The sequence below is a fragment of the Lissotriton vulgaris genome, chromosome 2_2 (genome assembly GCF_964263255.1).
Source record: "Lissotriton vulgaris chromosome 2_2, aLisVul1.2, whole genome shotgun sequence".
NCBI classification, from domain to species: Eukaryota; Metazoa; Chordata; class Amphibia; order Caudata; family Salamandridae; genus Lissotriton; species Lissotriton vulgaris.
The window spans coordinates 319,910,872-319,938,832 of NC_141688.1; the positions used below are offsets into that span (position 1 = coordinate 319,910,872).

At 53.6% G+C, this 27,961-nt stretch overlaps 1 protein-coding gene across 1 annotated transcript in view; it reads left to right on the forward strand.

Moving 5' to 3' along the window:
* The window catches only part of CSTPP1 (centriolar satellite-associated tubulin polyglutamylase complex regulator 1), a 55,700-nt gene that overhangs the window by 19,417 nt on the left and 8,322 nt on the right, over nucleotides 1-27,961 (forward strand). The window contains exon 3 of the mRNA XM_086959841.1: nucleotides 26,933-26,996. Within this exon, the coding sequence (XP_086815967.1) occupies nucleotides 26,933-26,996 (64 nt within the window). The remainder of the gene's footprint in view (nucleotides 1-26,932; nucleotides 26,997-27,961) is intronic.

Consider the following 27,961-nt stretch of genomic DNA (forward strand, 5'->3'; position numbering starts at 1 on the left):
CGAACGCCGAGGTAGGTCTCGTAGCTGCCTCCAGCACCCCTGGAGACGTGGCCCAGTGTAGCAATTGGACATGCCGATACCTATCGGTCTGTGGCACCTGATAGTCCCATATACAGTTAGCAAAGGTCAAAGGGTCAGAGCCATGAAACAGGTGAGTTAGTGCCCTACATCCACCCTCCCTCCATGCGTCAAAGGGCCCCTCACTAAGCGCCGGTGGAAAGGCCGGATTGAAATGCAAGGGCGTGAACGGAGATGGGAAAGTCGTCCACCGCTCATCAGTAGCCAGGGTATCCCAGACCTTCAGCGTAGTACCCGTGGGAGTACTAATGTAGGCGTTCAAGGGGCGATCCCTCTTCGGTTTCCAGGCCAGATCCCATATGGACCGGCCAGCCACACTCCGGTCCATATGCAGCCAATGTTTTTCTGAAAACTGCTGCGACCATTCCACCATTACCCTCAATTGAGCAGCCTTATAATAGAGATGCAGGTCCGGCAGACCCACTCCACCCTCCGACCTAGGCCGGCGTAAGACTATAAAAGACAGTCGGGCTCGGCCCCCTTGCCAGACAAATCGCAGTATCTGCGTTTTAAGCTGTCGGAAGTAGGCGCTATCCAGCGGAATAGGCAGGGCCTGGAAGAGGTACAAATATTTGGGGAGGAGGACCATCTTAATCGCGTGTATCCTACCTAGCCAGGACAGGAATTTAGGTTTCCACCTCTCCAATTCGGCCCGGGTCTTCGTCAGGAGGGGTGGGAAGTTGGCCGCAAACAGTTTGCCCACCGTCGGAGTCAGGTGGACTCCCAGATAAACAATCGATCCGGTTGCCCACGCCAATGGTGTAAACGTCCGCACATGAGCCACGTCAGGTTGTGAGAGAGTCAAATTCAAAATATATGATTTGCCATAATTCACTTTGAATCCTGCCACGTCCTCAAATTTAAGTAGAATCTCCCTAATGCAAGGCAAGGAACCTGCCGGGTCCGCCACCGAAAACAGGATGTCGTCCGCGAAGAGCGAGATCTTGTGTTGCTCTCCTGTGAACGGTATGCCTCTCACGCCTTCATGTTCCCTCACCGCCACCGCTAGAGGCTCAATGCTGAGCGCGAACAGCAGGGGAGAGAGGGGACATCCCTGTCTGGTGCCCCTCGAGTGTGGGAAGAAGGCCGACAACTGGCCATTCACTGCCACCCTCGATCGTGGGTTGCAAAAATTAGCCCTTACCATAGTGATGAATTTGTCAGAAAAGCCGAAAGCCGTCAGCGTATTAAACAAAAAGCCCCAATCTACTCGGTCAAAGGCCTTCTCCGCGTCCAGGCCCACAAGCACCGCCGGAATACGGAACCTGTCCGCCTTTTCGATGAGGTGAACCACTCTACGAGTATTATCGTGGGTCTGGCGTCCTTTAATAAAGCCAGACTGGTCTGGGTGGATGATCGCCGGCATCAAATCCTGTAAGCGGCTCGCCAGGATCGCTGAATATAATTTTGCGTCGATGTTAAGTAAGGCTCTGGGACGAAAGGAATCGCATTGCGCCGGATCCTTCCCCGGTTTCGGCAGGACCGTGATCACCGCCTCGGCCAGAGTCCCTGTGGAAGGTTCCGGATGACGCCATATCGTTAAAAAGAGCCACTAGAAAGTCACACAGCTCAGTAGCATATGTCTTGTAAAAAACCACGGTGTAACCATCCGGACCCGGGGCCTTGTGTAACTTCAAATTTTTGATAGCGGAGAGAACTTCCTCTCTAGAAATTGGCGCCTCCAATAATTCGTTCCATTTTTTAGATATTTGAGGTAGAGGCAAACGTTGCAGGAACTCTCTTTGTGTTTCTGCTCCCAGGTTATCTCCCGTGTACAACTCGGCATAAAAGCGTCCAAAAATGTCCGCCTTCGTTTCGTCCCGATGTTGCAGCACACCTGCAGCGTCTCTGATCCCTCCTATATATTCTCGCTCTCTCCTATCCCGCAGTTGCCGCGCCAAGTGCCTGCCCACCTTGTTCCCGCATGAATAGGATTGTCGCCCCAGTCTCAAGAGCGTAAGCTCGGCCCTATTGGCGTAGTGCGCCTTTAATTTGCCCCTCACGCCGTCAGCGGACGGAGGGTCACCCTCGAGGGGTTGAGTTTGTGAGCTCGTTCGAGCTCGACCACCTCAGCCTCCAGGGCCTCACGTTCCCTCCTCCGCAAGGTGTTGAGCTGCGAGTTGAGGCCCAGACACGTGCCCCTGATCGACGCCTTAAAGGCGTCCCACGTGTTCGAGAGCGAGGTGTCCGACGGGGGGTTAAGCTCAAAAAATTCTCTAATGGCAAGTCGCAAGGCTTTATTGGACGTGTCGTCCCTGATCACCGAGGCCGGGAAGTACCACTTCCGTTGCGCTGCACCGGGCGATGACCAGCGAAGGCTAAGCACCAACAGACTATGGTCCGAAATGGATATCGGAAGAATGGCGGCATCTACTATGTCCCCACGCAGTGATTGGCTAAGAAATATGGAGTCTAAACGGGAGTAGGAATGATGTACGTGGGAGAAGAACGTGTAATCTTTTGCAGTAGGGTGGAAAAAACGCCAACCATCAACCAGCCCCAGCTCCCCCACCTCCCGCTGCGTTGACGCAGAAAACACACCCGTATCCGCCCTATGCCCCCCTGAGCTGTCCATCTCCTTGTCCCACACCAGATTAAAATCCCCCAGCAAAAACAGATGTCCCTCCGCAAAGTCTCCAACCTTCAGCAACAAATCTTGTAAAAACTTATTCTGACCAGCGTTGGGTAGATACACCACCACAAAGGTGCACAGCCGTCCCTGAATGAGCCCTTTGACCATCAACCAACGGCCGTCCTTATCGTTACGCACCTCTACAGGCTGGAAGTGAAGCGCATCTCGGAAAAGGAGAGCCACCCCCTATGTTTCGTGGCAGCGGAAGACCTATAGATAATGGGATATGCCCTGTGCCGCAGCCGCAACTCATCTTTCCGTGCCAGATGGGTTTCCTGCAACCCCACTACATCAAGTTGATGATCCACCACATATTTCCACACCTTCTGCCTCTTCTGCGGCAAATTCATACCCTTAACGTTCCATGTTCCTATGCTAATCGGCATAATAGAAATGGACCCCAAAACTCTCTACTGCCACCCCAAGGGTCCCCACCCCCGTATTCAGGTGTCCTCCGATCATAGGAAACTTCAAAGGGTCAGCTACTCTCCCCCCATCATAGCCCAAAGCTCCCCACACATCCATAGCAATCCTATCCACAGCTCCAGCCTGCCCACACCGATCCGAAGCCCTCACACACAGCAGCAACCATTCACGCAGCAATCCCCCCTCTCCACCGTCATGGGACCCCCCCCCCCCCAACAACCCAAGCCCCCCAACTCCCAACCCCCCCCACATAGAAAAAAAACAATAGCAGATTCAAAACTGTGAATTCGAAGAGAGTACTCATCGTGTCCAGAAGTCCAAAGTTTGCGAGGGGCCTTCTGTTCCGGAAGTGGGTTAGGGGTACCAACACGGTAGCCCCCACGGCCACGGCCAGGGGTGTCTCCTCCAAAAGTACAACCATACCCCCAGACCAGAAGGCCGAGGCCCCTCTGGCGCAGAACCATCTTCAAGGCAGAGGTCACGCTGCGCCGGAACTTTGCTGTGTATCAGCCAGGGTAGCCGAGGCCACTGATGCCACCGCGTTGCCCCGTTCCTGCAAGCTGGTAGTGCGATCCGGTCGCCGCCGGTCAGGGGAAGCGCCCACTCTGTGCCAGGAAGAGGAGCGGTGGCGCCTCCGAGACGGGGAAGCGGATGCTCCCTGAGAAGGTGGCACATCCTCCAGGCCCAAGAGGTCCTTCGCCACTTGGAGGGAGCGAATCTGTGCGAGCCGGTTCTGCCACCGGAAGATGATCCTGAAAGGATGACCCCAGGAGTAGGCGATGTTACGTTCCCTCAAAAAAGCAGTCACTGGACGGAACTCCCTCCGTTTCCGCAGTGTAGAGGCCGCTAAGTCCTGATAAAGCTGAGGGCGGTGGTCCCTGAATTGCAACGATGTGAGGGCCCTGGCTTTACGGAGGATGCGCTCTTTCACCTGGAAATCATGGACACAGACAAGAATGTCAGGAGGGGGGCCCCCCCCCCTTGTCTAGGCAACCCCACTCTATGTACTCTATCCATCTGAATTTCCCGCACATCCTCCTCATCCAATATCTGTAGGAACAACTCCTGAACATAGCCACGCAGGTCGCCCACCTCACCATCCCATGGCACAGCTTGGATGCGAATGTTGTTCCTGCGGGAACGATTTTCCAGGTCCTCCGTGTGCGTCTGCAAGTCCAGGTTCTGTTCGGTGAGGCGGATGATATCCTGCTGCAACAGGTGCACGTCATTGGCCACACTTAAATCATGGTCCTCCAGGGTCGCTACCCTCTCGCCTATACCATCTACGTCCCTCCGTACATCCCGTAGGTCGGACGCCAATTGTGCGCGGAGCTCGGAGATGTCTTCCTTAATGGAGGCAAAAAGTTCGGACATGAAAGCCTTCGTCACCGGCGCCTCATCGTCCGACTGCTTCGACGAGCCACTAGCCCCTGGGGATGCCGGCTGCTGGGAGGACTTCGAGGCGCCATCCTTCCCCGGGCGCCCCTTGCGCAGCGTGTTGGACATTGCGGCGGGCAGCACTCCGCCCGGGCGCCACGAGACCAAACAAAATGGCGGGTCCGGCCGCTCGCTCCACCTCCAGTTCAGAGCCGGGGCCCGCGATCCCAATGTCCAGGCCTCAAGCTATAGGCCGTAGTGCTTCCGAATCACTCACACGACCCACACAGCGGCCCAGGCCTCCGTTCCGCACTTGCTTGTAGGCTACACAGGCGCCAAGGCTGATGCACAAGCGTACTGACGGCCCGAAGTCCTGCGGTGGCCAGGCAGGAATGCCGCTGCTATCACGTAGGCCGCGTCCTCATCACATGCAAATTTGCTCTCGCCTGGGCCCACCGGTCACCACCGCTGGTCCGGCACCACTCTCCTCCACCAGTCAAGCTCGGGCCCCACCTGTTGCCGATTCTTCACAGCCGCCCTCGGCGTGCGCAGCCCCGCCGGTACTCGGGCGTCCCCGGGCCTCCCCTCGATGGTCACTGCTGGGCGCCGTTGAACCTCCTCCTCGACGCCTCGTGGGCTCGCTCCACGCCGGAAGCTAGATCGACCGCTTCGTCGGCACGGAGCGTTCCTCCACCTTCAATCAGCGATGGCGGTCCTGGGCGGGATCTCAGGAGGCCTGCCCTCTTCCAATAGCGGCCGCCAGGAACCAAGCGAGACCGGGGTCGTGTAGGCCTCAGAGCTCAGTCGGTCTCGTGGTCGTCCCTGATGCCTCTCCGCTCCACCGACGGCACCAAACCACTGTGCTATGCCAGGGGTACTTCTGCAGCACTTTTAAAGCTAAACCGCTCCCTCAGGATCGTGCTATAAGAAGCTATGTCGGATCGACGCCGGAGCGGCTCGGAAAAGAGTCCTACTCCGCCGACATCTTGGCCACGCCTCCCATTCTTTTTTATGCACTTTGACAGCTGCCTGGAACCCTACTCCGAACAGAACCTGAGGTCTTTTAGAAAAGACCTCAAAACTTTCCTGTTCACCTACAACATTTACATCGATTTCCTTCTCTTTCTTTTACTCTGGGAGGTCCCCCTGATGGCTCCCAGTCAAGCTTGTCCCTGTCTTGTTAGTTCCACTCTAGCGCCAGGACGCTTTAGCGCGACTCTAAGTGCTATAAATCAATCAGTGAATCGGACATTGATGTCTCCTCATCCTCCTTCATGGTGGGGTTTCTTGCCTCCAGAGTCTCTCTGCATCTTTGTCCTGTGGCCTCCACATCCAGCTGGTCCTTGGCTCATCTGCCAAGGCTCGTGACGTTTGATGGCAAGTTCCCTGAGGTCGATACACACTCATCCACAGATTCATGCTGTTTTTGTTATTGTGAGTACATTTGGTGGCGATGCTGACAGCTTTGGACTCTTTGGGACGATTCACAAAGGTAAAATGAGAACAAAGTTGAACTTTACGACTTCAGTATTCACAAAGGGCATTTACTACTTGTAAATGCCCTTTGTGAACACCGAAAGTCGTAAAGTTCAACTATTGGTATTCATAAAGGGCTTTTACGAGTAGTAAATGCTGTTTGTGAATACATGGTTGTAAAGTTAGCCTTTTGTCTCAGTTTACTTTTGTGAATATTGCTGTTTCTCGCCTGAGCTTGGTAACTTTGGACACATCGGGCGGAGTGACGTCTTGGACACCAGCGCCTGTAGGATGGGGTTGAAGGTACGTAGGCCGTCCTTGCCCACACTTACTACCCCACTGCTGCGTACCTGAGGGGGGCGCTAACCGACTCATCTTCAAGACGTCAAAGAGCCACAGGGCTGCTTATTTCATTTACTTATGTGTTTTTATAAAGCGCGGACTTTACCCGAAGGTGTCAGAGCGCTGTATAATAGAACCAGTTACATTACATAAGGACTTCAGAGGACGTGAATGACATGAAAGAAACGAGACAGATAAACTCTAAAGAACTCACATAAGAAGGGTAGTGACCACAGATACTAGCGGGTAGAGCTACATGTATGCACCTCGCATGTTCACTCAGCACTACAGTTGAAGAAGAGTTGAAGCGATGAGGGTTGGACAGATATATATGACATATTTACAGGGCATGAACTTCTCGCCATCACTGAAAAAGTGGCCCACATTAAGGGGGCGTGGCCTACATTTAAGGGGTATATGTGATGGTATAACAGCTGGCTTAACACGCCCTCTCGAGTCTTTAGCCTTAGACTGCTCGTATCCACGCTACTAGGATAGCTGGTCTATAAGGTTGACTTACAACCAATCATCAATAAGGGTTGCTGGACTGATACATAGTGTTCACTAGAATAGTGAGCACTGCATATCAGGCCACCTTCTCACAGGAGGGGACCCAGGTAGACGTCTGTGGAAGCAGGGATGAAAGGGGACCCAGGTAGATATCTGACAGAAACAGGGTTGGGAGGGGACCCAGGTAGAAGCAGGGATGAGAGGGGACCCAGGTAGACATCTGTGGAAGCAGGGATGAGAGGGGGCCCAGGTAGACATCTGTAGAAGCAGGGACGGAAGGGGACCCAGGTAGACATCTGACAGAAACAGGGATGGGAGGGGACCCAGGTAGACGTCTGTGGAAGCAGGGATGAGAGGGGATCCAGGTAGACATCTGACAGAAACAGAGATGGGAGGGGACCCAGGTAGACGTCTGTAGAAGCAGGGATGAGAGGGGACCCAGGTAGACATCTGTGGAAGCAGGGATGAGAGGGGACCCAGGTAGACATCTGCCAGAAACAGAGATGGGAGGGGACCCAGGTAGACGTCTGTGGAAGCAGGCGAGAGGGGACCCAGGTAGACATCTGACAGAAACAGGGATGGTAGGGGACCCAGGTAGACGTCTGTGGAAGCAGGGATGAGAGGGGACCCAGGTAGACATCTGACAGAAACAGGGATGGGAGGGGACCCAGGTAGACGTCTGTGGAAGCAGGGATGAGAGGGGACCCAGGTAGACATCTGACAGAAACAGGGATGGGAGGGGACCCAGGTAGAAGCAGGGATGAGAGGGGACCCAGGTAGACATCTGTGGAAGCAGGGATGAGAGGGGACCCAGGTAGACATCTGACAGAAACACGGATGGGAGGGGACCCAGGTAGGCGTCTGTGGAAGTGGGGAAGAGAGGGGACCCAGGTAGACATCTGACAGAAACAGGGATGGGAGGGGACCCAGGTAGACGTCTGTGGAAGCAGGGATGAGAGGGGACCCAGGTAGACATCTGACAGAAACAGGGATGGGAGGGGACCCAGGTAGACGTCTGTGGAAGCAGGGATGAGAGGGGACACAGGTAGACATCTGACAGAAACAGGGATGGGAGGGGGCCCAGGTAGATGTCTGTGGAAGCAGGGATGAGAGGGGATCCAGGTAGACATCTGACAGAAACAGAGATGGGAGGGGACCCAGGTAGACGTCTGTGGAAGCAGGGATGAGAGGGGACCCAGGTAGACATCTGTGGAAGCGGGGATGAGAGGGGACCCAGGTAGACATCTGACAGAAACTGAGATGGGAGGGGACCCAGGTAGACGTCTGTGGAAGCAGGGATGAGAGGGGACCCAGGTAGACATCTGACAGAAACAGGGATGGGAGGGGACCCAGGTAGAAGCAGGGATGAGAGGGGACCCAGGTAGACATCTGTGGAAGCAGGGATGAGAGGGGACCCAGGTAGACATCTGACAGAAACAGGGACGGGAGGGGACCCAGGTAGACGTCTGTGGAAGCAGGGATGAAAGGGGACCCAGGTAGACATCTGTGGAAGCAGGGATGAGAGGGGACCCAGGTAGACATCTGACAGAAACAGAGATGGGAGGGGACCCAGGTAGACGTCTGTGGAAGCAGGGATGAGAGGGGACCCAGGTAGACATCTAACAGAAACAGGGATGGGAGGGGACCCAGGTAGAAACAGGGATGAGAGGGGACCCAGGTAGACATCTGACAGAAACAGGGATGGGAGGGGACCCAGGTAGAAGCAGGGATGGGAGGGGACCCAGGTAGAAGCAAGGATTAGAGGGAACCCAGGTAGAAGCAAGGATTAGAGGGGACCCAGGTAGAAGCAAGGATTAGAGGGGACCCAGGTAGACATCTGTCAGAGCGCACAGCAGGCAGCTAGCTCCTCGCCCTGCTGGTGGTGCAGTGGGAGCTGCAGGGCACAGGCACAGAAGAAGCCTTGGGTCTTGATGACTCTTGGCTGCTGCACAGTTCTGACCTTTGGTCAATGACCCACGGTGCCCCTGCCTAGGTTCAGGGGCGGCTCTAGGCTCATGGTGGTCCTGGGCAGGGAGCGTAGGTAGGGGGCCCCGGAAGAGGAGGTCGGGGCGGAGCGCGCAGACCAGTGAAGAGGGGGGAGTCAGGGTGTTTGGAAGTGGAACAGAGCCGGAGGCACCAAATCCCTGCCACTGGGGCTGCCACGCAAATATGTATCCATCCTCAGAGGATTATTAAATTAAGGATATAAATTGGTGTGGTGGCCCCTGGCGTTTGGTGGCCCTGTGCAGTTGCACAGCTTGCACATGCCTAAAGCCGGCCCTGCTAGGTCCCTTCATGCTCACTCTATTTCACCCTAACTAGATGGACGTGTGTGCAGACTAGCTTCAAAGAAGCCCCCAAGAGCCAAGAGATCCCTGATAGCTGCCGTGGACTGGCCAAATTCTAAAAGGAACCGGTTGTAAGGTGCTAACATTCGTGTTAATTGCAGACAGGTATCACTATAATAACCAGGGATGTGCAATTACGCGGAGTGCATCCCACGTGCAGAACGTACACGTGAATATGTAACTTAAAATTGCAATGTAGAGTTGATTTTGCGTCGCTCGCATTCGAAACACTTGCGCTTGTATTTGGATTTTTAGTTTTGCGCTCGGGTAAAAAATCTGCCTGAAATGTTTGTCGACACTAATGTTAAAGGAATTGCCACTCCTGCTCGGATTTGTAGGTTTGCTTTAAAAAATGACTCGAAGGGTCCACCCAGCTAAAATATCTACCCGAAAGGCTGCTCGCGTTCAGAAATGACACAAGTGGTACACCTCGTGTTAACATTTCTCCCTGAAATGACACGATGTGGCATAGTGGGGTAAGCTCAGTAATTTATCAGAATTACCAAAATTACACGAAGCCCACGTAATTCAAATTTCCCCCAAGCCTAATAATATCTACACTAGTAGCCCTGAAGAAGGCTCAACACAGAAGGGCACTGAGTGCTGAAACATGTAGACTTCAATGTCACATTGGCTGTGATGTGTCTGACCGTACTTCCTGAAGAGGTAAACTATGAATACAGTGTGCGATATTTGTCCTCTCACACAGGGTTAATGTGTGAGCAACGACTAGTTAAGCATGAAAGAATTCACATAAAGGATGAGGAAGGGAATGATAAAGGTTCCTAATAAAAGGAGGGAACGCCGCTGCTGTTGTCTAGATGGGGAGATGGTTGTAGGCGCTAGATGCAGGGTAAGTCCCTGCAGCTTGTCTTATATGTTCTGTGCCATTTTGAATAGTGCCCATGAAGACTAACCATAGGATGGAGGTGTTTGTAGTATCCTGAGAGGTTCTTAACCCCCTCTTTAGGGTGAAAGAAGGTGTCCTGTATTAATGTATTTTGGGAGAGAGCCTTTCTTTGTGGAGGTTGAGCCGAGGGTCCATTTGTTACGCCCTGGGCGGGGCCACAGTTCGGGTCTGTTTCTTATTGGTAGTTTAAGCTTGAACGAGTAGACAAGTCTGGGATCTAAGACATCGATGCCCTGGGGAGCAGCGGGGGGGGGGGGGGGGGAGGGGGGGGGGGGCTGGAGAGAGGCGCACCTGAAGAGTGAGTGATGGAGAGCGGGAGGAGGGGTCGTAACCTTGGGGTCTGTCGTCAAGAGGTGCCTTCATCCAGGTAAGGACGGTGCCTTCAACTCCGGGAAGTTTTAGGCCCTGATTACAAGTTGCTCGTTAAATTCTGACGTAAATGGGAATGACTAGTTTGAAGGTATGTAATGCATCCGATAATCCCCTGATGCCTTAAATACCTCGGCATTCCTTCAATCGAATCGTTCAGGAGTTTCTTTTAAGGAAAGCCAGGTAGAGTGAAGAGTTTTTTGCATATCGGTGGAATCCGAAGTTTGCATAATTGTCATGTGGAGGGGTTGGGTCATTGAGCACTTCCTGTTGAAGGTTAGCCTCCACGGTGCCAGCTTTTTAATGAAGTTAAGTCGGTTAAGTGGGTGATGCTGTCCACAGCCAGACTCCTGAGATGGCTCCGAGGGGCCCTTGGCTTGGGCGCGAGGCGTCTCTCTTGCATTGTCAGATCTCGTGACGTGCTTCCTGAACCCCTGGCAGATGCTGTCTGTGTGTTTTTCTCCCCTGTCTTTCAAGAGGTCTATTTTTAGTTTTTGTTTGGAGTGTATATCCAGATGGGCCCCTGGCATGTGTGTGGCACAGCTGTGGCCAAAAGGCAGGGGGCGCTGTACACGGGTAAAGGTGAGACTGACGTCACCGAGTGATGGGAGGGGAGCTGGTCTGTGGATTGTTAATACATCTTTACAGGAGGCGTCTTGGCCTCTTTCCATAACTGGAGCATCTTTGGGGCGGCCCTGATGGAGACGGGATTCTACAGACCCTGGCTGCTTAGATGGAAAGGCCTGTTATCTTGGTTATTTCTTTTTTACACTTCTTCCTTTGCCCCGATGTCCTGGCGGGGGGTCTGCCGAGACCACCGAGGGGGTGAGATTGTCTGCAGTATAAGGGGTGCTGCTCATAGCGGCTTTGTAAAGGATGCAGTTGTTTTGAAGGTGGTTCGGGCCATTAAAGGGGGCCCGTGGATTCCTTTAGGAGGGGGTGATGCTAATATACTTCTTGAGCCCCTGGATGAGATGGGGGGGGGGGAGGGCGGGAGGGGGAGCATGTAGGAGACCCCTCCGTGGGCCTTCATCTTTGGCGACCTGCTAGAGGTCCTCTTGCAACTCCTGTCTCTTGGTCCTGTGGGTCTTCTTGCAACTCCTGTCTCTTGGTCCTGTGGGTCTTCTTGCGACTCCTGTCTCTTCGTCCTGTGGGTCTTCTTGCGACTCCTGTCTCTTTGTCCTGTGGGTCTTCTTGCGACTCCTGTCTCTTCGTCCTGTGAGTCTTCTTGCAACTCCTGTCTCTTGGTCCTGTGGGTCTTCTTGCAACTCCTGTCTCTTGGTCCTGTGGGTCTTCTTGCGACTCCTGTCTCTTCGTCCTGTGGGTCTTCTTGCGACTCCTGTCTCTTTGTCCTGTGGGTCTTCTTGCGACTCCTGTCTCTTCGTCCTGTGAGTCTTCTTGCAACTCCTGTCTCTTGGTCCTGTGGGTCTTCTTGCAACTCCTGTCTCTTGGTCCTGTGGGTCTTCTTGCAACTCCTGTCTCTTGGTCCTGTGGGTCTTCTTGCGACTCCTGTCTCTTCGTCCTGTGGGTCTTCTTGCGACTCCTGTCTCTTTGTCCTGTGGGTCTTCTTGCGACTCCTGTCTCTTCGTCCTGTGGGTCTTCTTGCGACTCCTGTCTCTTCGTCCTGTGGGTCTTCTTGCGACTCCTGTCTCTTCGTCCTGTGGGTCTTCTTGCGACTCCTGTCTCTTCGTCCTTTGGGTCCTCTGGCGACTCCTGTCTCTTGGTCCTGTGGGTCTTCTTGCGACTCCTGTCTCTTGGTCCTGTGGGTCTTCTTGCGACTCCTGTCTCTTCGTCCTGTGGGTCCTCTTGAGGGTCTTCTCCTGCTGCTGTGGGGGGGTTGGTCCACGCTTTGGGGGACCGACCCCCCACCTGCTCCTGCTCTGCTGGTATGTATGTGGTGTATGTGTGTGCAATACGTATGTGTGGGGGGGGTACTTGTGTGGGGTAGGTGTGTTGGGTAGGTGTGTGGGGTACTTGTGTGTGGGGTACTTGTGTGTGGGGGTACTTGTTTGGGGTACATGTGTGGGGCACGTGTGTGAGGTACGTGTGTGCGTGTGGGGCACGTGTGTGGGGCATGTGTGTGGTGTACGTGTGCGGGGCACGTGTGTGGGGTACGTGTGTGGGGCACGTGTGTGGGGTACTTGTGTGGGGCACGTGTGTGGTGTACGTGTGTGGGGTACGCTTGTGTGTGGGGCACATGTGTGGGGTACATGTGTGGGGCACGTGTGTGGGGTACGTGTGTGTGGGGGGTACTTGTGTTGGGTACATGTGTGTGGGGGGTACTTGTTTGGGGTACATGTGAGGGCACGTGTGTGGGGTACGTGTGTGGGGGGGTGCTTGTGTGGGGTAGGTGTGTTGGGTAGGTGTGTGAGGTACGTGTGTGCGTGTGGGGCACGTGTGTGGGGCATGTGTGTGGTGTACGTGTGCAGGGCACGTGTGTGGGGTACATGTGTGGGGCACGTGTGTGGGGTACTTGTGTGGGGCACGTGTGTGGTGTACGTGTGTGGGGTACGTGTGTGTGTGGGGCACATGTGTGGGGTACATGTGTGGGGCACGTGTGTGGGGTACGTGTGTGTGGGGGGTACTTGTGTTGGGTACATGTGTGTGGGGGGTACTTGTTTGGGGTACATGTGAGGGCACGTGTGTGGGGTACGTGTGTGGGGGGTGCTTGTGTGGGGTAGGTGTGTAGGGTAGGTGTGTGAGGTGCATGTGTGTGTGTGGGGCACGTGTGTGGGGCATGTGTGTGGTGTACGTGTGCGGGGCACGTGTGTGGGGTACGTGTGTGGGGCACGTGTGTGGGGTACTTGTGTGGGGCACGTGTGGGGTACGTGTGTCGGGTACGTGTGTGTGTGTGGGGCACATGTGTGGGGTACATGTGTGGGGCACGTGTGTTGGGTACGTGTGTGGGGTATGTGTGTGTGTGGGGTACGTGTGTGGGGTACGTGTGTGGGGTACGTGTGTGGGGCACGTGTGCGGGGCACGTGTGTGGGGCACGTGTGTGGGGTATGTGCACCAGTGAGAGTGCGGCTGTGCGGGGGTGTCTGGAAGGTTGGCGGACCCAAGCTGTTTGTCTCCAATGATCTGAAGGTGCAGATCAAGAGAGCCGCGTGCATTGAAAGGTGCACAATTGGGCTCCATTACACGTCACTTCCTGGCGGCGGGAGGTGGGGGAGCGTGAGGGGGGGCGCCTCCCATCAACCCAGGCTCAGCCTGTGCCAGTACCCGAAGGCGCCCCGGATTATTCCGCTGAGACTGTGACAGGCTTAGATTAGCCCCCCCGACCCCCCTCATCCTTGAGGGGGCTTTATCGTCTCAGACATGAAGATCCGGACCCCCGTGGGGGCTGCAGCTGGTGGGCCCAGATGACTGGGGTCACCCACGGGTGAGGGGGGGCTGCACCTTTCCCTGCCTCCCTGCCCTCCCACCTCCTGTTGTGCATCCCTTGGTATGGACAGCCCCAGGGGCCTCTGTGCTTGAGGGCTGATCACGCGCATCCACCACTCGAACTACTTCGTAGTTATACTAAACTCATTTTCAACACTATGCTAATTGTCAACACTAATCCTTTATGGGTTCCCCAGTGGCGAGGCACTTCAGCGCCCATCAGGGGTAACAGGTGCTATATGAATGCAAACCTTTCTTCCCTTCTATCCCATCGCTATCCTTCTCACTCCAAGTAACAGACTAATATCCACCACTGAAATTACTTCATATTTCACCATACTAATTCACCACTAACCCTTTATGGGTTTCCGTAGTAGCGTGCGTCAACACCCCATCAGGGGTAACAAGCGCTATATAAATACAAACCTTTTTCCTCCTCTATCCTTCTGCTATCCTTCCAAATCCAAATAACTTACTAACCTATCCAGCACTTAAAAGATACTTTTATGTTTCACTATACTAATTCAACTCTAATCCTCTGTGGGTCCCGGAGTAGCGTGCTACTCGCCGAAAAAGCACTTTGACGCCTTTTCAGGGGTAGTAAGCGCCATATAAATGCAATTACAATTACAATACAATACGTCTGTGCACTAGAGAGTCAGTGTTCACTCCAGCTCAGAGGGTTGGGCCCCTGCTCCGGGTCTCTCCGTGCAGATGACCAGACCCTGAGATCCCAGTGCTTCTGGCTGCAGTGATATAAAATGGTTTGCACAAGATCACAAGGACTTTAGGGTGGAGCCAAGATTCAACTGTAGCTCCTAATATTGAACTCTGCTTATGGCGCTCCCTTAGGGCAGGTCTGTAGTAGTGGCGGCTGGCGCCAAGACCCACCATGGATTGCAGTCAGCGAGGAACCCAGGTAAGGCGGTCTGTCTCTCCCCTCGAGGATTCGAGAGGCTTCTGGTATTTAGTGCTACTCGCCGTAAAGCAGTTCGACGCCTCAGCAGGAGTAGTAAGCACTATATAAATGCAGTTTTAATTGAAATAAAGTAAGACTGACACCTGTGGCAAGATGTACTACATGCCGATTTTAAATGTTTTTCGACCCTGCCTACTCTGTATAATACTCAGGGCGTCGCTTCCATTGGTGCATCAGGTGCAGTGACGCCAGGGGCTTGGGAACCCTGCTTGTTGCTGTATTTTACCATTCAAATAGCAGCCATTTCCTTGCTTGCTCCAGGGCCCATGACGCACTGGTAATGCTTGCAGAGGCGCGAGGCCCGGGATAGGTCAGAGCGAAGCCCCCGGGGTAGGTCGCAGCGAGCCCCAGCGGTAGGTCGGAGCGAGGCCCCGGGGTAGGTCGGAGTGAGGCCCCGGGGTAGGTCGGAGCGAGGCCCAGCGGTAGGTCGGAGCGAGGCCCAGTGGTAGGTCGGAGCGAGGCCCAGTGGTCTGTTGGAGCGAGGCCCAGTGGTCTGTCGGAGCGAGGCCCAGTGGGAGTGTCCTCCAGCTCACTTCATGTCATTTCTTCTGCTGCCTGAACATTCCCTGCGTCTCCCTACTCAGGGTCGGACACTGGAGGATAAGGACCCCCCCCCCCCACTGGTGGTGTCACTATCTAGTACCGCTATGAACCTCCCAGTTACCTGAGAGCGCTCGACTGGATGGGTTGGAGAGTGTGGTCCCCGGGCCTCTGGGGCTTGATAGGATGTGTGAGATGGATGGGGGGGTTGAACTTCAGGGAATTCTAGCACCTAACTGTGTTGAGGCCGAAAGTGGCTGGGTCTGCTGAACTGGCAACCTCTCTGCCCTGGATATAGTTGCTCTCTGCCCAGTGGGGGGAGGGAGGGCCCTTCGCCCCTACGATCAGCAGGTTGGTGTGACCCCGTGCAGGAATGGCAGAGCTGGCATTAGAGAGTCCCCTCTGTAAATGTAATGTAATGTAAATTGATACTTGTATAGCGCACTACTCACCCGCAAGGGTCTCAAGGCGCTTGTACGAATACCGCTGTGGAACCCATCCTGGCTTTCCCTGTGAGGCGTCCACTCCTGGGCACCCCCAAGGTGGAGGCCAGGCATCCTTAGCGTTGTGGGGGCCGTTGTGGAGATTAAGCAAGCTATTGCCCAGAGTTGCAGAGTGGGACTCCATGTTTGGAATAGGCACCGAGGCGAGAATTATCAGGTCCGTGGAATTTTGAGTCCAAGACCCGCCGAGGCGGGGAATTGAACCCTGGTCACGGGCTAGACCTCTGCATCAGGGTCTGCCGCTACAACCATTGAGCCACACTTCTCCACTCCTCTGTGCCGTAGTATGGTGGCGGAGGTGTGGATGCCTTGTTTGCAGGGGCAGAATTTTAGGTCGGGCCACCTCAAAGTTTGGCCAAAGTTCTAACAATGCCTCTCTTCTAGCCTTCCTCTGCCCTACATACTTGGTCCAAATATAGGTTCTGATATGTTGGTGTCGAAGGTTCCCTCCCTCTGGCCAGGAGAACGCATGTGTCTTGTGTGTGCGTGTCATTCGCAGCAGAATGTATCTATCTTCTTAGCCTCTGTATGGAACCTCGTTTGCATGCGGTTTAACGGTGACTCCAGGATGTGTTGGGAACATTTCAAAGGCTAGAACACTTGTAACAAGTCTTCAAAACAAACTTAAATACTACTCTGATCATGGGGGAAATGTGTACAAGGGATTATTCTGGCAAACACTACTTTCACTATGAGCTCAGCTTAAGACAAGGATGCATCAGACAATCGTTCACAACACATTAAACAAAACGTGGAAAATAAAGATCTGTAAGAAAGGGCATTGGTTAACTCAAAACCTTTATGAACTGTACTTTTTAGGCCTGTGCAGTCAACTCCACTTTGTTTGCAGAGTTTTCTACACTCCGTGGTCCGGGGAGCATGCGGGTTGCAGTAAACTCTGCTCCGCTTCTTTCAGATATTACCAGTGTTAAGAAACCAATCGCACTAAGAAAACTCCTTTAGACTGAAAAGTTAAGATCCAGATGCTGACTCTATATTATACCCAGAGCCTCTGTGTTACGCCCAGTGTTCCAAGTGGCTCTGTATCACACCCAGAGACATGCGTCCCCTCTGTGTCATGCCCAGCTTTCCAAGTGGCTCTGTATCACACCCAGAGACAAGCGTCCCCTCTGTGTCACGCCCAACGTTCCAAGTGGCTCTGTATCACACCCAGAGACAAGCGTCCACTCTGTGTCATGCCCAGTGTTCCAAGTGGCTCTGTATCACACCCAGAGACAAGCGTCCCCACTGTGTTACGCCCAGTGTTCCAAGTGGCTCTGTATCACACCCAGAGACAAGCGTCCCCTCTGTGTTACGCCCAGTGTTCCAAGTGGCTCTGTATCACATCCAGAGACAAGCGTCCCCTCTGTGTTACGCCCAGTGTTCCAAGTGGCTCTGTATCACACCCAGAGACAAGCGTCCCCTCTGTGTCATGCCCAGCGTTCCAAGTGGCTCTGTATCACACCCAGAGACAAGCGTCCCCTCTGTGTTACGCCCAGTGTTCCAAGTGGCTCTGTATCACACCCAGAGACAAGCGTCCCCTCTGTGTTACGCCCAGTGTTCCAAGTGGCTCTGTATCACACCCAGAGACAAGCGTCCCCTCTGTGTTACGCCCAGTGTTCCAAGTGGCTCTGTATCACACCCAGAGACAAGCGTCCCCTCTGTGTTACGCCCAGTGTTCCAAGTGGCTCTGTATCACACCCAGAGACAAGCGTCCCCTCTGTGTTACGCCCAGTGTTCCAAGTGGCTCTGTATCACACCCAGAGACAAGCGTCCCCTCTGTGTCATGCCCAGTGTTGCAAGCGGTCTGTATCACACCCAGAGACAAGCGTCCCCTCTGTGTCTTGCTCAGTGTTCCAAGTGGCTCTGTATCACACCCAGAGACAAGCGTCCCCTCTGTGTCATGCCCAGTGTTGCAAGCGGTCTGTATTACACCCAGAGACAAGCGTCCCCTCTGTGTCACGCCCAGCGTTCCAAGTGGCTCTGTATCACACCCAGAGACAAGCGTCCCCTCTGTGTCACGCCCAACGTTCCAAGTGGCTCTGTATCACACCCAGAGACAAGCGTCCCCTCTGTGTTACGCCCAGTGTTCCAAGTGGCTCTGTATCACACCCAGAGACAAGCGTCCCCTCTGTGTCATGTCCAGTGTTGCAAGCGGTCTGTATCACACCCAGAGACAAGCGTCCCCTCTATGTCATGCCCAGTGTTCCAAGTGGCTCTGTATCACACCCAGAGACAAGCGTCCCCTCTGTGTCATGCCCAGTGTTGCAAGCGGTCTGTATTACACCCAGAGACAAGCGTCCCCTCTGTGTCACGCCCAGCGTTCCAAGTGGCTCTGTATCACACCCAGAGACAAGCGTCCCCTCTGTGTCACGCCCAACGTTCCAAGTGGCTCTGTATCACACCCAGAGACAAGCGTCCACTCTGTGTCATGCCCAGTGTTGCAAGCGGTCTGTATCACACCCAGAGACAAGCGTCCCCTCTGTGTCACGCCCAGCGTTCCAAGTGGCTCTGTATCACACCCAGAGACAAGCGTCCCCTCTGTGTCACGTCCAACGTTCCAAGTGGCTCTGTATCACACCCAGAGACAAGCGTCCACTCTGTGTCATGCCCAGTGTTGCAAGCGGTCTGTATCACACCCAGAGACAAGCGTCCCCTCTGTGTCACGCCCAGCGTTCCAAGTGGCTCTGTATCACACCCAGAGTCAAGCGTCCCCTCTGTGTCACGCCCAACGTTCCAAGTGGCTCTGTATCACACCCAGAGACAAGCGTCCCCTCTGTGTCACGCCCAACGTTCCAAGTGGCTCTGTATCACACCCAGAGACAAGCTTCCCCTCTGTGTCATGCCCAGTGTTGCAAGCAATCTGTATCACACCCAGAGACAAGCGTCCCCTCTGTGTCATGCCCAGTGTTGCAAGTGGTCTGTATCACACCCAGAGACAAGCGTCCCCTCTGTGTCACGCCCAGCGTTCCAAGTGGCTCTGTATTACACCCAGAGACAAGCGTCCCCTCTGTGTCACGCCCAGCGTTCCAAGTTGCTCTGTATAACACCCAGAGACAAGCGTCCCCTCTGTGTCACGCCCAGCGTTCCAAGTGGCTCTGTATAACACCCAGAGACAAGCGTCCCCTCTGTTTCATGCCCAGTGTTGCAAGCGGTCTGTATCACACCCAGAGACAAGCGTCCCCTCTGTGTCACGCCCAGCGTTCCAAGTGGCTCTGTATCACACCCAGAGACAAGTATCCCCTCTGTGTCACGCCCAGCATTCAAAGTGGCTCTGTATCACACCCAGAGACAAGCGTCCCCTCTGTGTCACGCCCAATGTTCCAAGTGGCTCTGTATCACACCCAGAGACAAGCGTCCCCTCTGTGTCACGGCCAACGTTCCAAGTGGCTCTGTATCACACCCAGAGACAAGTATCCCCTCTGTGTCACGCCCAGCATTCAAAGTGGCTCTGTATCACACCCAGAGACAAGCGTCCCCTCTGTGTCACGCCCAACGTTCCAAGTGGCTCTGTATCACACCCAGAGACAAGCGTCCCCTCTGTGTCACGCCCAACGTTCCAAGTGGCTCTGTATCACACCCAGAGACAAGTATCCCCTCTGTGTCACGCCCAGCGTTCAAAGTGGCTCTGTATCACACCCAGAGACAAGCGTCCCCTCTGTGTCACGCCCAGCGTTCAAAGTGGCTCTGTATCACACCCAGAGACAAGCGTCCCCTCTGTGTCACGCCCAGCGTTCCAAGTGGTTCTGTATCACACCCAGAGACAAGCATCCCCTCTGTGTCACGCCCAGCGTTCCAAGTGGCTCTGTATCACACCCAGAGACAAGCGTCCCCTCTGTGTCACGCCCAATGTTCCAAGTGGCTCTGTATCACACCCAGAGACAAGCGTCCCCTCTGTGTCATGCCCAGTGTTGCAAGCGGTCTGTATCACACCCAGAGACAAGCGTCCCCTCTGTGTCACGCCCAGCATTCCAAGTGGCTCTTTATCACACCCAGAGACAAGCGTCCCCTCTGTGTCATGCCCAGTGTTGCAAGCGGTCTGTATCACACCCAGAGACAAGCGTCCCCTCTGTGTCACGCCCAGCATTCCAAGTGGCTCTGTATAACACCCAGAGACAAGCGTCCCCTCTGTGTCATGCCCAGTGTTGGAAGCGGTCTGTATCACACCCAGAGACAAGCGTCCCCTCTGTGTCACGCCCATCGTTCCAAGTGGCTCTGTATAACACCCAGAGACAAGCGTCCCCTCTGTTTCATGCCCAGTGTTGCAAGCGGTCTGTATCACACCCAGAGACAAGCGTCCCCTCTGTGTCACGCCCAGCGTTCCAAGTGGCTCTGTATAACACCCAGAGACAAGCGTCCCCTCTGTTTTATGCCCAGTGTTGCAAGCGGTCTGTATCACACCCAGAGACAAGCGTCCCCTCTGTGTCACGCCCAGCGACAAGCGTCCCCTCTGTGTCACGCCCAGCATTCCAAGTGGCTCTGTATCACACCCAGAGACAAGCGTCCCCTCTGTGTTACGCCCAACGTTCCAAGTGGCTCTGTATCACACCCAGAGACAAGCGTCCCCTCTGTGTCACGCCCAACATTCCAAGTGGCTCTGTATCACACCCAGAGACAAGCGTCCCCTCTGTGTCACGCCCAACGTTCCAAGTGGCTCTGTATCACACCCAGAGACAAGTATCCCCTCTGTGTCACGCCCAGCGTTCAAAGTGGCTCTGTATCACACCCAGAGACAAGCGTCCCCCCTGTGTCACGCCCAACGTTCCAAGTGGCTCTGTATCACACTCAGAGACAAGCGTCCCCTCTGTGTCACGTCCAACGTTTCAAGTGGCTCTGTATCACACCCAGAGACAAGTATCCCCTCTGTGTCACGCCCAGCGTTCAAAGTGGCTCTGTATCACACCCAGAGACAAGCGTCCCCTCTGTGTCATGCCCAGCGTTCAAAGTGGCTCTGTATCACACCCAGAGACAAGCGTCCCCTCTGTGTCACGCCCAGCGTTCCAAGTGGTTCTGTATCACACCCAGAGACAAGCGTCCCCTCTGTGTCACGCCCAGCGTTTCAAGTGGCTCTGTATCACACCCAGAGACAAGCGTCCCCTCTGTGTCACGCCCAACGTTCCAAGTGGCTCTGTATCACACCCAGAGACAAGCGTCCCCTCTGTGTCATGCCCAGTGTTGCAAGCGGTCTGTATCACACCCAGAGACAAGCGTCCCCTCTGTGTCACGCCCAGCGTTCCAAGTCGCTCTTTTTCACACCCAGAGACAAGCGTCCCCTCTGTGTCATGCCCAGTGTTGCAAGCGGTCTGTATCACACCCAGAGACAAGCGTCCCCTCTGTGTCACGCCCAGCGTTCCAAGTCGCTCTTTTTCACACCCAGAGACAAGCGTCCCCTCTGTGTCATGCCCAGTGTTGCAAGCGGTCTGTATCACACCCAGAGACAAGCGTCCCCTCTGTGTCACGCCCAGCATTCCAAGTGGCTCTGTATAACACCCAGAGACAAGCGTCCCCTCTGTGTCATGCCCAGTGTTGGAAGCGGTCTGTATCACACCCAGAGACAAGCGTCCCCTCTGTGTCACGCCCATCGTTCCAAGTGGCTCTGTATAACACCCAGAGACAAGCGTCCCCTCTGTTTCATGCCCAGTGTTGCAAGCGGTCTGTATCACACCCAGAGACAAGCGTCCCCTCTGTGTCACGCCCAGCGTTCCAAGTGGCTCTGTATAACACCCAGAGACAAGCGTCCCCTCTGTTTTATGCCCAGTGTTGCAAGCGGTCTGTATCACACCCAGAGACAAGCGTCCCCTCTGTGTCACGCCCTGCGACAAGCGTCCCCTCTGTGTCACGCCCAGCATTCCAAGTGGCTCTGTATCACACCCAGAGACAAGCGTCCCCTCTGTGTTACGCCCAACGTTCCAAGTGGCTCTGTATCACACCCAGAGACAAGCGTCCCCTCTGTGTCACGCCCAACATTCCAAGTGGCTCTGTATCACACCCAGAGACAAGCGTCCCCTCTGTGTCACGCCCAACGTTCCAAGTGGCTCTGTATCACACCCAGAGACAAGTATCCCCTCTGATTCACGCCCAGCGTTCAAAGTGGCTCTGTATCACACCCAGAGACAAGCGTCCCCTCTGTGTCACGCCCAACGTTCCAAGTGGCTCTGTATCACACTCAGAGACAAGCGTCCCCTCTGTGTCACGTCCAACGTTTCAAGTGGCTCTGTATCACACCCAGAGACAAGTATCCCCTCTGTGTCACGCCCAGCGTTCAAAGTGGCTCTGTATCACACCCAGAGACAAGCGTCCCCTCTGTGTCATGCCCAGCGTTCAAAGTGGCTCTGTATCACACCCAGAGACAAGCGTCCCCTCTGTGTCACGCCCAGCGTTCCAAGTGGTTCTGTATCACACCCAGAGACAAGCGTCCCCTCTGTGTCACGCCCAGCGTTTCAAGTGGCTCTGTATCACACCCAGAGACAAGCGTCCCCTCTGTGTCACGCCCAACGTTCCAAGTGGCTCTGTATCACACCCAGAGACAAGCGTCCCCTCTGTGTCATGCCCAGTGTTGCAAGCGGACTGTATCACACCCAGAGACAAGCGTCCCATCTGTGTCACGCCCAGCGTTCCAAGTCGCTCTTTTTCACACCCAGAGACAAGCGTCCCCTATGTGTCGTGCCCAGTGTTGCAAGCGGTCTGTATCACACCCAGAGACAAGCGTCCCCTCTGTTTCACGCCCAGCGTTCCAAGTGGCTCTGTATAACACCCAGAGACAAGCGTCCCCTCTGTGTCATGCCCAGTGTTGCAAGCGGTCTGTATCACACCCAGAGACAAGCGTCCCCTCTGTGTCACACCCAGCGTTCCAAGTGGCTCTGTATAACACCCAGAGAAAAGCATCCCCTCTGTGTCATGCCCAGTGTTGCAAGCGGTCTGTATCACACCCAGAGACAAGCGTCCCCTCTGTGTCACGCCCAACGTTCCAAGTGGCTCTGTATCACACCCAGAGACAAGCGGCCCCTCTGTGTCACGCCCAGCGTTCCAAGTGGCTCTGTATCACACCCAGAGACAAGCGTCCCATCTGTGTCATGCCCAGTGTTGCAAGTGTCTCTGTATCACACCCAGAGACAAGCGTACCTTCTGTGTCACGCCCAGCGTTCCAAGTGGCTCTGTATCACACCCAGAGACAAGCGTCCCCTCTGTGTCATGCCCAGTGTTCCAAGTGGCTCTGTATCACACCCAGAGACAAGCGTCCCCTCTGTGTCATGCCCAGCGTTCCAAGTGGCTCTGTATCACACCCAGAGACAAGCGTACCTTCTGTGTCACGCCCAGCGTTCAAAGTGGCTCTGTATCACACCCAGAGACAAGCGTACCTTCTGTGTCACGCCCAGCGTTCCAAGCAACTAATGCAACTCTCACCTTTCCTAGCATGCTGACTATCCAAGAAGGATGCTCTCTGTCCTAGCTTGTCAAACGCCAAATGCAGGGACTAAGTATCAGATGTAGTCTCTTACCCACTGAGGGCGGCTTCAGGATGAACCTCCAGTCCGTGAATTCAGCAGAACTTCTAATCAATTGCAGCATCTGCTCTCCAGATGTGAATCTGTATGGGTGGGGTCCTGTTCCTTCAGCTGCAGTGGGGCTCAAAGAACCAATCTCTCCATTCTGGTTTGCCAAAATGTTGCTTGAATATGATTTAACCTAAAAAAATTAATGGGAAAAGGCAAAACAGGAACAGTTGGTTGAATTAAATGCAGGGACGGGTACAGCAGCTATTATCACAGGGGCGACACATTAAATCACAAAGGCATCTGGGAATATAAACTAAATTGACAAAAATGAAGTCTATGGTAATACTCTCTGAAATATCCAATGTAGGACCGATACCATAAATTATCTGTCCTTGATTTTTCAAATACTCATTGAATTAATCTCAAAATGTACTTTGTATTCATTCATCTCGTCACCATCCAAACAATTCAATGAATCCAACAGAACAAAAACTGGTTTATATAACTTATTTTAGTAAACCATATTTTTTTTCTTAAGGAAAATTAATTTTCTCTTTTTCTGATTCTCATTTACTTTTTTTCTTCATACATATATAAACATATTTAACACTTTTGAACATGTATATTTGTACAATATATACAATATCTACAAACATAAAGACAAACACAAAGGAGCAAAGAAATTTTCTCCTGAACCGTTTTGGTGGTTCAAATGCCCAATTATTCAAACAAGGAGATTGATGGCACTTAATTATAAGCCCTTATTCCTTTGTCATGGTCACCACATCGCATTTAAATGCAGCCTGGGAAGGTCAAAATCCTTTGTACTTCCTTTTTACTTGAGGCTCTCAAAAAGTATTTTTCATTTAATTCTGTGTTCTATGGTGGTGCCAGTATAGACAACAGTCGACGCGTTTCAGCCTATAATAGTTTCAGGCCTCTTCAGGACTTTGGGCAACAAAATATTTTCCTGCAGCAATACGCAGTCTAGATAGTTCGCAAGATTCCGTCTGTAGGTCCCAAGCCTACCTGATTGTGAGGGCTTAAGGTCATTTAATTGGCCCCAACCTGGAGTATATTGAAGTGTTAGCATGTTATTGTAATATCTTCCAAACCAGTCCCAATTAATGGAGGGCCTGGCAGCGCACCGCGACCCAGCACGGCGCCTTTTGAACTTTCACAAACGGTCTCAAATTCCGTATCTCTCGGCGACTCCTCCTTCGTGAGAAATTGTGAAATAAACACAAACGGCAACAGAGTCGGCGTCTGATGACTGCCTCAAGATACATTGGTTCTGGCCGAACTTTTTTATACATTTCCAAAAGTGTAAAGCAATCTGTGCTTTTTGTTTTTGAACAGGAACCAGGGCCTAGTCACGAAGTCATAAATCTGGTCGCTTGATAAGAAACGCAGGTGAATCTTGACCCTGCATGGACCCAATGCGGAGCTAGTGTCTACGTGTCCAGATGACCGACATGGGGAGCGCTTGATCACTGCGTGCATTGTGCATGCTGTGTTCTGATTGGCTGAGTGTTCCTAACTTAGTGTGGCATGCCAATCTCCTGAGACCATTGTGGGGTCGCTGCCTACCTGTGGGATTGACCTGGGGTTTCCTGTTCGTGTGTTTGTCTAAGGGTTTCGTGTCTCTCCACCTGTGATCTGTCCGTCAGTTGCTTCAGGCTGGGGTCTCGGAGCCTGCCTGACCACATACTTCTGACTGGGGGCTGAGGGGAGGTCACATTGGGTGAATTCAACAATAGAAATGTGAGTTTGTTATTATACGTACATATATTATGGTGTATATCGATATTGTATTTATCAATATTAGCGCATGTATGAGAAGTGCAGGTACTCACTATATAGAGCGCATCTTTAATCCTATTTCTAACGAGCCCTGTCACCTGTGAGCATTTTCTTGATCCTGGGGAACAGTGTGCCCACCTCCTGTGCTGTAGCAGTGCGCTTTCCTCTCCTGTGTTAGATACCCCCCTCCCTCCCTCTGGACAGCAGTGTGCTTTCCTCTCCTGTGTTAAATGCCCCCCTCCCTCCCTCTGGACAGCAGTGTGCTTTCCTCTCCTGTGTTAAACACCCTCTATCCCTCCGACAGCAGTGTGCTTTCCTCTCCTGTGATAAATGCCCTCCCTTCCCTCTCTCTGGACAGCAGTGTGTTTTCCTCTCCTGTGATAAATGCCCTCCCTTCCCTCTCTCTGACAGCAGTGTGCTTTCCTCTCCTGTGTTAAATGCCCCCCTCCCTCCCTCTGGACAGCAGTGTGCTTTCCTCTCCTGTGTTAAACACCCTCTATCCCTCCGACAGCAGTGTGCTTTCCTCTCCTGTGATAAATGCCCTCCCTTCCCTCTCTCTGGACAGCAGTGTGTTTTCCTCTCCTGTGATAAATGCCCTCCCTTCCCTCTCTCTGACAGCAGTGTGCTTTCCTCTCCTGTGTTAAATACCCTCTATCCCTCCGACAGCAGTGTGTTTTCCTCTCCTGTGATAAATGCCCTCCCTTCCCTCTCTCTGACAGCAGTGTGCTTTCCTCTCCTGTGTTAAATACCCTCTATCCCTCCGACAGCAGTGTGTTTTCCTCTCCTGTGATAAATGCCCTCCCTTCCCTCTCTCTGACAGCAGTGTGCTTTCCTCTCCTGTGTTAAATACCCTCTATCCCTCCGACAGCAGTGTGTTTTCCTCTCCTGTGATAAATGCCCTCCCTTCCCTCTCTCTGACAGCAGTGTGCTTTCCTCTCCTGTGTTAAATACCCTCTATCCCTCCGACAGCAGTGTGTTTTCCTCTCCTGTGATAAATGCCCTCCCTTCCCTCTCTCTGACAGCAGTGTGCTTTCCTCTCCTGTGTTAAATACCCTCTATCCCTCCGACAGCAGTGTGTTTTCCTCTCCTGTGATAAATGCCCTCCCTTCCCTCTCTCTGACAGCAGTGTGCTTTCCTCTCCTGTGTTAAATACCCTCTATCCCTCCGACAGCAGTGTGTTTTCCTCTCCTGTGATAAATGCCCTCCCTTCCCTCTCTCTGACAGCAGTGTGCTTTCCTCTCCTGTGTTAAATACCCTCTATCCCTCCGACAGCAGTGTGTTTTCCTCTCCTGTGATAAATGCCCTCCCTTCCCTCTCTCCGACAGCAGTGTGCTTTCCTCTCCTGTGTTAAATACCCTCCTTCCCCCTCTCTGGCCAGCAGTGTGCTTTACTCTCCTTTGTTAAATGCCCTCCCTCCCTCCCTCCGACAGCAGTGTGCTTTCCTCCCTCCGACAGCAGTGTGCTTTCCTCTCCTGTGGTAAATGCCCTCACTCCATTCCCTCCTGCTGGGCCTCAATGTGTTTTCCTCTCCTGTGTTATATTCCATGCCCTCCCTCCCTCCGACAGCAGTGTGCTTTCCTCTCCTGTGTTAAATGCCCTCCCTCTGACAGAAGTGTGCTTCCCTCTTCTGTGTTAAATGCCCTCCCTCCCTCCGGCAGCAGTGTGCTTTCCTCTCGTGTGGTAAATGCCCTCCCTTCCCTCTCTCTGGACAGCAGTGTGCTTTCCTCTCCTGTGATAACCTCTATCCCTTTGTCTGCAGGTGCCCTGCCAGACAAAGCAGAGCTGTTGACAGACACCAGCATGGACTCAGAGATGGAGAAACTGTAAGTGCACTTTTTAACCAACACTGCAGCAAGTACTGGTGTTACCTGACACCACAGGGGGGCTACCTGACACTGTAGGAAGTGCTACCCGACACTGCAGGAAGTGCTTCCCGACGCTGTGGGAAGTACTACCTGACACTGTTAGAAGTATTGGTGTTACCTGACACAGCAAAGGTTCTACCTGACACTGCAGGAAGTGCTACCTGACACTGCAGGAAGTGCTACGACACTACAGGAAGTGCTACCCGACACTGCAGGAAGTGCTACCCGACACTGCAGGAAGTGCTACCTGACACTGCAGAAAGTGCTACCCGACACTGTAGGAAGTGCTACCCGACACCTTAGGAAGCGCTTCCTGACTCTGTAGGAAGTGCTGGCGTTAGCTGATACAGCAGAGGAGCTATCTGACACTGTAGGTAGTGCTACCCGACACTGCAGGAAGTGCTACCCGACACTGCAGGAAGTGCTCCCCGACACTGTAGGAAGTGCTACCTGACACTGCAGGAAGTGCTACGACACTGCAGGAAGTGCTACCCGACACTGCAGGAAGTGCTACCTTACACTGTAGGAACTGCAGGCGTTACCTGACACTGCAGAAAGTGCTACCTTGCATTGCAGGAAGTACTGGTGTCACCTGACACTGCATAGGTGCTACTTGACACTTTAGGATGTGCTACTCGACACTGTAGGAAGTATTGGTGTTACCTGACACTGTAGGTAGTGCTACCCGACGCTGTAGGAAGTGTTACCTGACACTGCAGAAAGTGCTACCCGACACTGTAGAAAGTGCTACCCGACACCTTAGGAAGCGCTTCCTAACACTGTAGGAAGTGCTGGCGTTAGCTGATACAGCAGAGGAGCTATCTGACACTGTAGGTAGTGCTACCCGACACTGCAGGAAGTGCTACCCGACACTGCAGGAAGTGCTACCCGACACTGCAGGAAGTGCTACGACACTGCAGGAA